The sequence below is a fragment of the Megalobrama amblycephala genome, linkage group LG17 (genome assembly GCF_018812025.1).
Source record: "Megalobrama amblycephala isolate DHTTF-2021 linkage group LG17, ASM1881202v1, whole genome shotgun sequence".
Classification (NCBI taxonomy): domain Eukaryota; kingdom Metazoa; phylum Chordata; class Actinopteri; order Cypriniformes; family Xenocyprididae; genus Megalobrama; species Megalobrama amblycephala.
Window position 1 is genome coordinate 28,528,103 of NC_063060.1, and position 10,826 is coordinate 28,538,928.

At 36.6% G+C, this 10,826-nt stretch overlaps 2 protein-coding genes across 2 annotated transcripts; both read left to right on the top strand.

Moving 5' to 3' along the window:
• Positions 1-561: 561 nt before the first annotated feature.
• On the top strand, positions 562-5,191 carry LOC125251277 (holocytochrome c-type synthase). The gene is made up of 7 exons (XM_048164255.1): positions 562-707; positions 1,405-1,501; positions 1,696-1,871; positions 1,943-2,091; positions 2,173-2,292; positions 2,377-2,463; positions 4,272-5,191. The coding sequence occupies exons 2-7, from the start codon at positions 1,408-1,410 to the stop codon at positions 4,462-4,464; spliced, it is 819 nt and encodes a 272-aa protein (XP_048020212.1). The 5' UTR covers positions 562-707; positions 1,405-1,407; the 3' UTR covers positions 4,465-5,191.
• A 296-nt stretch (positions 5,192-5,487) lies between these two features.
• On the top strand, positions 5,488-7,392 carry rwdd3 (RWD domain containing 3). Its single transcript, XM_048164256.1, has 4 exons — positions 5,488-5,687; positions 6,143-6,606; positions 6,870-6,985; positions 7,093-7,392. Exons 1-4 carry the CDS (start codon positions 5,603-5,605, stop codon positions 7,202-7,204), a joined length of 777 nt encoding a protein of 258 aa, XP_048020213.1. The 5' UTR covers positions 5,488-5,602; the 3' UTR covers positions 7,205-7,392.
• Positions 7,393-10,826: the final 3,434 nt, after the last annotated feature.

The following is a 10,826-nucleotide window of genomic DNA, read 5'->3' on the forward strand; positions in this document are numbered from 1 at the left end:
CAACACGTTATCCAATTTCTTTGGGAAGTTAAATCTTGGTGGTTTCACAACCAGAACAAAGCCACTGGAAGGCAAGCCTGCAACCTTTAGCCAAAAAAGTGTAACAGCTAATGCTAATGCTCCGCCTCTGGCTGTACGCAGGGAAGGAGACCAGAAGCCGTTTTTTTGAATGGATGTCAATGGATGAGAGGCTTCACTATGCTGATTAAACAGCTTTTGTGGGGAAATAGCTAATTATTTAATTAATCGACAGTCTGTTTGCTAATCTTCAGCATGTTTTACACTATACAATACTTTCGTTGGGAACTATATGTAGATTTTAGCTTGATAAAAATGTATTTTTTTTTAAGAGATGGCAGACTAGGGAATATTTTTTACAGTCTATGGGAATGTTGCGACTGATGTCACTGCCATTACACGATAGGCTGCATGTGATTAAATTAGCCATTACGATTTTTCCAATGGTAAGAGATACAGACCCTCTCATCTCCCTATAGTATACAATCTCTGACCAGAAGCAGCATGTGGCACCTATTGATTCTGTGAGTGATGACACTGACCGTTGCAAGATGGCGGGCGCACCCACGTGTCTGGAGCGGTCGAAATGAGGCATCTATACTTATACACATCTATGATGCAATGACCCAGAGCATCGTGGGATATGAGGCATGTTTCTAGTGTGAACGACATTGACAGTAGAGGTGGAGGTAAGTGTGATCTACTGTTATATAGCGGTTAGTCTTTTATCAGCGATATCTTGCGCATGTAGTTTTAACACAGGGCTATTTGAACAATATGAGCAGTTAGTAACGCTATCTGGATAGACTAGTACATGCTTTTATCTTATACTGTTCTATAAGTGAAGAGTCTTGTATAACATTGTTGCACAACTTTCCAAAAGCATAGTTTTGTTGTAAATGGTGCAGATATCAATAACGTTTGATCAATGGACTGTGGTAGAAAGGAAGACACGTGTACATATCTTTGGTGTATACTTATATAGTGACACAGCAGCCAATCAGATGTACAGTTTGACAACTATAAGGCAAAAACACCTTATTTTAATCTTTTCTTAATTTATATTTTAGATGCTTCCCTTTGTACTTTGGCTTTATATGTGGGAATGATTGTATTGTATGTTGAATTTGCATCAATGATAATATAATAATAAAAAAACTAAGAACGTGAAGACAAGTTATGTCATCTAAAGACTCCCTAAATCCTGCATTTATCAATGCAAGAATACAATAGTTGAGTTCAGTTTTTAGACTTTTCATAATGGGATTTTATGCCTGCTTGTATATATAACATGCATGCATACAACTCTATATATGACAGCAATCTAATGCTAAATGCATAGCCACTCAAAACTTACTGTGTTGTTTCATCTTTTCATTTGGGAAGCTGATGGGAGACACAATGAAGGCAGAGGGCATCATGGTGCCTGACTTTGGCAGATCACCACCAAAGGGCTGTCCGATGCATCAAGATGTTAATAAAAGTGAGATGGGTTCCTCCAGTTCTTCAATAATTATAATACTCAGTTGTTTAACATATACATAGGGCTGCAGCAGCTAACAATTATTTTCATAATCGATTAATTTTATTGTTCAGTTGTTGCAGCTTTTATATAGAGAAATGTCTTAATCTCAAAAAGATGTTCTCCTCAGTTTTCGTTCTTAACATCTCCAACAGGTGCCCCTCCACCAGAATGTCCAATGCATCAGGGGTCTGCACCTGCTAGCGATCAGCTGAAGAAGGCGGCAGATGTACCAGCACATCAGGACAGGGCATATGAATTTGTAGAGTGTCCTATGAGAGCTGCTGACAGGGCTAAACCCATGATGTCTGACATCAATCCTGCAAACATGGTACTTTGCACCTTTGAAATTGGTTACCTGGATGTTTAGATGCACTGAGGCTTATGTACTGTTCTCTATAGATGCCACCACCTAACCAAAAACCTTCAGCTGGTCAACCGTTCCCCCTGTCTGTTGTAAGAGAGGAATCTACCATCCCTCGTGCTGGATCTGAGCAGAAATGGGTTTATCCCTCAGAGCAGATGTTCTGGAATGCCATGCTGAGAAAAGGGTGAGTTCCTGATGGAGAAAAAGCAATGTACATCTAATTAGCTCCATCAGCTTCATTGTTTATGACTCAAACTCTCACCAGATGGCGCTGGAATAATGATGATATCAAACAGAAAGACATGACAAACATCATCAGGATTCACAACCAGAATAATGAGCAAGCCTGGCAGGAAATCCTGAGATGGGAAAAGCTCCATTCCATGTAAGCCACATGTTAAAGGCAGCTGTGTAACCTCAGATGTCACCGAGTAGATGACTCCTGATGTTCTGCTGTTGTTTTCCACAGAGAATGCCCATGTGGACCTTCTCTTCTAAGGTTTGGTGGCAAAGCAAAAGACTTTTCACCCAGAGCCAGATTTCGCCACTGGATGGGGTAAGTGATGGTATCCCTTAAAGGGATAGTTTACCAAAAAATGATAATTTTGTCATCTTTTACTCACCCTCAAGTTCTTCCAAACCTGCATGAGTTTGTTTCTTCTGTTGAACACAAAATAAGTTATTTTAAAGAATGTTGGTCACCAGACAGTTGATGGTAGCCAGTTGTTTTTTTTTTCTTTCTTCAAAATATCTTCTTCTGTGTTCAACAGAAGTAAGAAATTCATACAGGTTTGGAACAACTTGAGGGTGAATGAATGATGACAGAATTTTTGGGTGAACTATCCCTTTTATTCAAACTGGTGTCCAGGGAATCCTAGGGGGGCAGGAAGTACTGGGGGTCAGTGGAAAAGTTTAGAGAAAAGCAGTGTGAAAAATGTAAAAATAAATAAATAAAAGTAAGATTAAATTAATTAACTAAATATATTTTTTTTTTTTTTTTAAATAAATACAATGTTATTTAACTAAATAATAAATTAATACATTAGATTAAAATAAGTTGAGTAAAATAAATGAAATTTTATTTAAATAAAAAATAAAACATTTGAATAAAATAAATAAAATGTTATTTAAATAATAATAAATAACTACATAATTTAAATAAATACAATGTAAATAATACTTTTTGAATAAATAAAATAGGAAGTGTGAAAATAAATAAATAAAAATAAGATTAAACTAATTAAATAAATTGATTCAAATAAAAATACATTTGATTTAATTTAATTAATATAATCTTATAAAAAAATACATCTAACTTGTAGTAGTACAGTACTACAGTGAGCTGAAAAAAATGCAGTGATACAATTGAAATTAAATATTTTACACATAATTTTAAAGGTGCATTATGTAATATTTTCTGTCCTCTAGAGGTCGCTAGAGGCCTATTCAAAACAAAGGCGTAGCTTGATGATGCCAAGTTTGAGCGCGGAATCTTGGGACATATGGTCTTCACATCACAGCCGGTGGATATAATCAGGATAGGAATCATGTTCATGGATGCGATTATTAACGTTACTGTAGTATGAAGCAGAGCAGGACCGAGTGTTGTGGGAGCTGAACGAGGCCGCTGGAGCGATTGCGCAACACACTCCTCACGAACAGCGGAACTTTTATTATGACACAGTCGTCGGCGCTGCTTCCGCTTTTCCGGTCATGAATATGAGGTAATGCAGCTCTGTTTTATTAGATACATTTGAGTGTGTTGAATTTTTTTTTATAACGTTACTCTGTGCGTTCGCTCGGTGGCTGCTGTAAAACACTGTTGCACACTGCAGTAAGATAGATCGATTTTAGAATATCATATTAAATGCTGGATGGGTTTTAAAAGGTATTGTATGATGGAGAAAATGCTGTATGCTGTATTGTTACTAAAAAAATAGCATCTGATTATGCTATGTTAGCTACTTCACAAAATAGTGTTTTTCTCTGAGGCATGGCAAAGCATGGTACTCACAAAAAAATCAAGAAAATTAGATTTAGACAATAAGACTAAACGTGTTGAGCTATATAACAACAATTTGTATTCTGTCTATAAATATATCAAAACAGATGTTCCCTTGTCTATTAAAACGTGTAATATATTAAAGCGTCTTTTTAGGATAGGGGTACCTCAAAGAAGGATGGTCATATTTGAGGGTCTTTGGCATCTAAAAGATTGAAAAGCTCTGCTTTAATAAAATTTATTTGCTGTTCTTGCTTGAATGCTTTCTCTCAAAAAAAAACTTCTGTGGTCATCTTAAGGAAAATTTAAGCATCAATGTCAATTCAGAAATAATAAGGTGCTTTTGGTCCTCTGTGTTGTAGGCATGAGCTGCCATTTGACAGGCATGACTGGATTATTGACCGGTGTGGAAAAGAGGTCAGATATGTGATAGACTACTACGATGGAGGCCAGGTGTCTAGGCATACTATCCTTGACGTGCGTCCTGCCTTCGATTCCTTAGGAGCTGTTTGGGATCGTATGAAAGTGGCCTGGTGGCGTTGGACCTCCACATGAATATTCTCCACATTGAGTCTTGTGTGATCTGTAGGATATACATGAACTTGTTTATATAACTTACTTTTTTTTGCAAATGGAATCAGAATGAACTCCTTATTTTGCTGTCATGGATTTTGCTCTCATGACTTCCTCCAATGACACATGCGAAGAATGCTATAGTTGGCACTGTGTGTTGTTGCAGACATACAGTATCATACATTGTACTTTGCTACTGTAATTAAAGAGGAAATAGCAAAAAAAAAGTAGTCTTATGAAGGCATTCTGGCATACAAAAAATAAGTGTACTGTATGATTTTTGGTAGCATGTCAGTATACTTTTGCCTTCCTGTTTTATTATAAAATATCTACAGTGTTAACCATCCAGGGAGACTGAATCCAATGACTGTGTAAATACTCTGATACATGCTTTTTATTTTTTCTTCATATCAATTATATTTATTTCTGCCATAAAGTCAGTTGTTAAAGGAATTTATTATAATGTTCATTAACATGCTCACTCACTGTTTTCTAATTTGCAACTGACATGATTTTCAAAACAAATTATGAAGATGAAATATTTCACTCTACAGTACAGAAATCAAATACTTTGTTCAGGTACTGTCAAAAAAGAGCATCATTTATACCTGTTTTTGGTGTGTAATATCATTTTCTTTAAATTTGAACTTTCTAGAGATGGCAATTTTGTGCAACGCTGCTATAAAATAAAATGACCCATCAACAAGAATGAACTGTTATTTTGTTTCAATCTATGCATATCTATGTTAAAAACAAGGAAACACTCCCCCGGTTTCACAGACAAGCCCATTCCTGGACTAAAATGCATGTTTGAGCTGTTTTAACTGAAAGCAGTTTGTACTGACTTGTACTGTCAGTGCCATTCTTTTGTCTCAAAAAAAAAAAAAGAATGGCACTGACAGCTACTTAAATGTCCTAATTCAACTAAGGCCTAATCCTGGCTTAGTCTAAGGCAAGTCTGTGAAACCGGGCCTAAATGTAACACGTTGTCAGTCGGAACTGGTGTTCTGTTCTAGTGTTTCTACACGGAATATGACCGTGTCGTTCAATAACAAACTGAAACCGGTCAAATGTAAACGTTAATACATATAATGTCACATTTCGCACATGGACTGCAAAAATGTCAAAGGAAGCGTTCGATGAAATATCAGTTTTGTCTGCCATATACTGCGAGAAGGGCGAATTCGAGCTGTTAGAAGAGTCACGTGAGTTCTGCTGGATGCATTATAGTATTCTTACTGTAATTACCATAGACTTTTAAAAAAAATTACCCGTGGTTTTTTTTTCTTCTATATTGAGCAGAAAATGTAATGACCGTGGTAACCACTGTTTCCGCCAAAATACCTCAGTTACTACAGTTAATGGGTGTTTATATTGTTTTTACAGTAAAGCTGTGGTAACTTATTATATTTCACTGTTATTACAAAAAACTGAAAGATTCAGAAAGACTGATACAGTTTGAATTAGATCAAAATTCATTATAATGGCTTTACAGTAGAAACAATAACTGTAGTAACTATGGTCTTTTATTTGTCTAATTAATTAATCTCTTTGCATTTATTTGTGGATCATTATTTATATGAACACACAGATTCTATGAACACAACTCAATCCCCATGATCGTATTCCTGTTGAAATGTCATGTTATGTTTAAATGCAGCTGAGAGAGGAATTGTGTACCGTATACATACACTGATAGAGAGGAACCGCGAGAAGACCCCGCTAGGCCTTATTTTCCACATCTCTCCTGACTACCCCCACACTCCTCCAGATATCAGCATCAGTTCCAGCCACTTATCGAGGAAACAGTGCCATGACCTGAGACAGCAATTACTGGACACAGCACGATCACTTCCACCAGAGCCCATGATCCATGGCTTAATGCTGTGGCTTCAAGAACACTTCTCTGACTTGATCAAAACATCAAGCTGCCATTCAGGGGAGCTAAGAGCAGAAACTACAGAAGAAACCTGGACTGCTTTACTACATTTAGATCACATGAGAGCCAAAGCAAAATACATAAAGCTGATTGAAAAATGGGCTTCAGAGCTGTGTCTCACTGGGAGACTCTTTATGGGCAAACCGATATTGATTCTGCTGCAAGGAACAAAGGAAAATATTAAAGTATGTGTGTAATATCTTATTATGATATTAATTAACCTTTTTGTGTGTGTGTCATTTTCCCAGATATTTGATTCAATAACATATAAGCATTAATACCACAGCCATCACTGGATGTTCTGGACATCTTTATAGTACATACTTTCTAAGCAGTTTTTATTACTTTCTCATGTGATTCCTGGTTAATTGTAGAGTTTTTATTGGATATGGTTTGTATCATCCTGTATACATTCTTGTGAACACGCTAAACTGACTCTCTATACTAGGAATACATCCACCTTCAGAAGACTGTAAAAGTTGATGTTGATTCTTCAGGGAAACGCTGTAAGGAAAAGATGATGAGTGTCCTCTGTGAGATTCCACAACCAGAGGAGAAGATAATGTAAGCATATACAATGCATACAGTTTTGTGTGTTATATTGTTAACTTGGCTATAAATACTCCACTGCCCATTGTTCAAATTTCACAGCTGGCTTTTTAATTTTTTAGGATGTCTACATTTGAAGTGAAAGACATTTTATTACTTGATGACCTCAAAAGGGAGTTTGATCTTGTTGGACTAACTGAGCTTTATAACCAGTTTGTGCCCTCGCTCATCTGACAGGACAGCTGCTGTATAATACAAACTCTCTCCACTGGGTGGAGCCAAACTCAACAACTTTTCATGGATTCCCATCAAAAAACGCATCATGCATACAGGACATGTCTCTGGTGAAAATGTACATGATTGCATGAAATTGTAAACACAAGTTCAAAACAACATCAAAATAAAAAAGAGTGGTAAAACTATTTACTGTTGTCATCCCTGAAGTGTAGTGTACAAGTTATTTCAACAAACTATATTAAACTCAGTTTGAGTTGAATCTCATGTAATGCTTTTATTTTAGAAATGTGCATTATTTTAGTAACAGCAGCATTCGTCTTGAGCTGCCAGAATTTTAGAAGTTTGTAGGTGTGTTTGAACTGAAGAGGCGCTGCACAGACCGATCGGTTTATGTATGACATCAAAGTACTGCAAGAGCGATTCAAAAGCATATGGAGCCATCTGCTCTCTAATCGCTCTTGCGGTACTGTCATACACTGATCAGTCTGTGCAGCGCTGTTTCAAGTCACCTACAGTCAAACCTGATGATCGTGTTCTCCAGTATCACTCATGAGCATACAAAAAGCTTCAATGGAAGATGAACATCTTACCATCTGTACAAAGGATCACATTAGTCATTTAGGCAGATTTCTGGCTGCCCCACTTATTTCCTCATGACGTTACCTCACGTAAACCAAAGCCCCTGGAAAGCAAGCCTGCAACCTTTAGCCAAAAAAGAGTAACAGCTAATGCTAACGCTCCGGCTCTGGCAGTACGCATAGGTGGTACACAGGTAAAGAGTTTTGAGTGGCGGGCACTGATGTCACTGCCACTACACAATAGGCTGAGAGCAGGGGCGTTTCCTCTGAGGAGGCAAGGGAGGCAGTGCCTCTACAAAAAATATAGGATGAGAAAATAAATCATATTACATATAAAACAACACAATTATTACAAATTATGACATTAAAAAGAGTGCAAGTCACTCGTATTTCTTAAGGAACACTGCCCAACAGCGACACCCGCAGGTAAAGTTACAGCAGGAGTCATGCCTCCCTTCGCTCTCATAGAAAACCATAGAAAATCATTTTGTGGGGGGTAATTGAGAATGAATGGGGGAAAGTCATGTGAGAGGAGGCAATGTCTCCATCGCGCTATTGGATGTAATTGGTTATGATTGGTTTGTGCGATAAATCCCTCCTCTTGTTGATGTGCATGTTCTGCGCGTCAGTTTGACTGAACGAATAATGGCGTAAATGGGAAGACTAATTGAAAAGTAAGTAAACAGATCACCCAGTTAGATATCACTGCTTTATGTCACGACAAAATCAAACTTGAAATGGACTGAAAGCATAATGACTGTGGTCTTTTTTTTATTTTATTTTTTTTGAGTGCAATCAGCTTGGTGAAATTAAAAATACAGACGATGTTTACGGAGCATGAATGATGATCCAAAATAGCCTAAGTTAACAATTAAAAAGAAAAACATCAATACACAAATAAAATATATTGTTTAAATTATTATTGCCTTTAGTTATTATTTTGGAATGAATGTAGAAATGCTTAAAACACTAATTTGATGAGATTGACTTGGTTTTGAAATAGAACATTTATTACAATACACTGTTAATGTAAAATTACAAAATGGAATTGTATTTGCTTTCTTTTTTTCTTTTTTTGATGTAATGTAAAGTAATGTTCATTTAACAATGAAGATGTGTCAACGTTAAGAGTAATGCACATGAATTTACATTGATTCATAAATAAATAAAAAATGTGCCTCCTCATTTCAGAACACCACTGCACGCCACTGGCTAAGAGGTGCCGCACGTGTTTAAGTTAGCCGTTGCGCTTTCTCCAATGGTAAGAGATGCAGACCCTCTCATCTCCCTATAATATACAATCTCTAGGTAAAAACACTGTTTATTTTATTTGTATCTTTGCTCTGAATTTATTTGTGTTATTATTTGTTCATATTTTCTTTCTTTTTATTTGATAGTAGTCGTATTTCCCCTGAACATAGCACATACTGAACCTTACCGAAACCGTGACAACCGTGATAAAAACCGAATTGTGAGTAATTTGAACCCCTAATGTACCCAAATATTTAGTGACATAGCTGAGATTTGAATCGCAATGACACAGTTAAAGCTCTAGAGGGCAAAAAACAAGCCGTAGTTACTGCTTCAGTTTACTTAAGGCAAAATCAATGATCTTATGCTACACACTACAAGAACAAACACTAAGTACAAAGTTTTCCTCTTAATGTTGAGAATAGAACTCAGTGTGTTTCTTTAATATAATTAAAACAAAGTAAATCTTTGTTGAGCGGTTGGTGTGAATTTGCTCTTTAAATTAAACTTGTAAATTGAATTTGGCACACTCACTGACCTTAAAGACAGCGTTTGTACTTCAAACAAATTAAGACTCATCTTTTAAATTTATTGATGCTTTTTTTTCCAGGTTAATAAGCACTCTATTTTATAAGAGATTGGTTTTTGAACATCAACTTTAATTAGGCAAAAGGTATGAAGCAATTCTGTTTTTAGCTGTCTTTTATACTCCCACATACACACGTTGTATAGCTGGCTGTCATCTTATGTTTATCCTATACACATTGTGTAGACCGCTGCTGCCTAGGAGGGTCCAGGAGCAATTGACATGAAATTTCTTTTTTTAAACATAATTAACAAGGCTTAATGAAAATCACCTCCTCGCCCTTTACAATGATCCACTCTGAACTATAAATTCACCTTGCCTGACCTTTTCCCTGACATGTTCTTACAAAACAACACTGCTTGTTAAATGTCATCCACTCAGTGGCATTTACTTGTATAAAACAGGGCTTTGATCCAAAGGAGAAGCACACTTTCCTACCTTTACTAGGCCACGAGGCCACGATCGGCGACCCCGTGCGCCTGCTACCTGTTGAATATTTTAATTACGGCCCATTAAAATGTACAAAGGTTAGGTTGAACTTAAAATTTATTGGCCAAATGACATTTTAGTTTGGCAAATTAACGCTACATATATGACTTTTGTTGCTTGCTTTTCCTGATCACGCTAAAAGCGGCGATCTGGAATTCTTTCCGACTGCTGAAGATTGGCTAAATCAATGCAGAAGCACGACTGAGACGATCCGCCGCAGCCCACCGTGTCCAACTCTGTGGGGGTCGATGCAGTATAAACTCTGGCACAAGAAGGCCCTCGACAGCCAGATCTGATGTCACCCAAACCTTATGATTAGCCTCAGTCTGAAGGATCATGCAACTTTAATTTCAAAAGAATTTAATCACAGCAACAGATAGGGAGCATTCCTCATAATACAGCTTATGCTTTAAAATATTGGGAAAAAATATTAAAATTTTTACAGGGATGAATATCAAACAGTTTTCTATTATAATTAAAAAAAATGTCACTGATTTTAGCAAATTTTATTCATTTCTTTACCTATTTATTTACTATGTCCTCAGGTGCTATGCAACTTTTAACATGAAAAAACTGCCAATTAAATTCATTGTTTTCTTTCATTGTTTTTTCCGCATTCTTCATAACGCTTACGCTGAATGTTCTACGCCTTCCTATTCTACTTACGGAACGAACGCGGCGCCAGTTTCATTTTTTTCCGTAACTTGAATAGGGA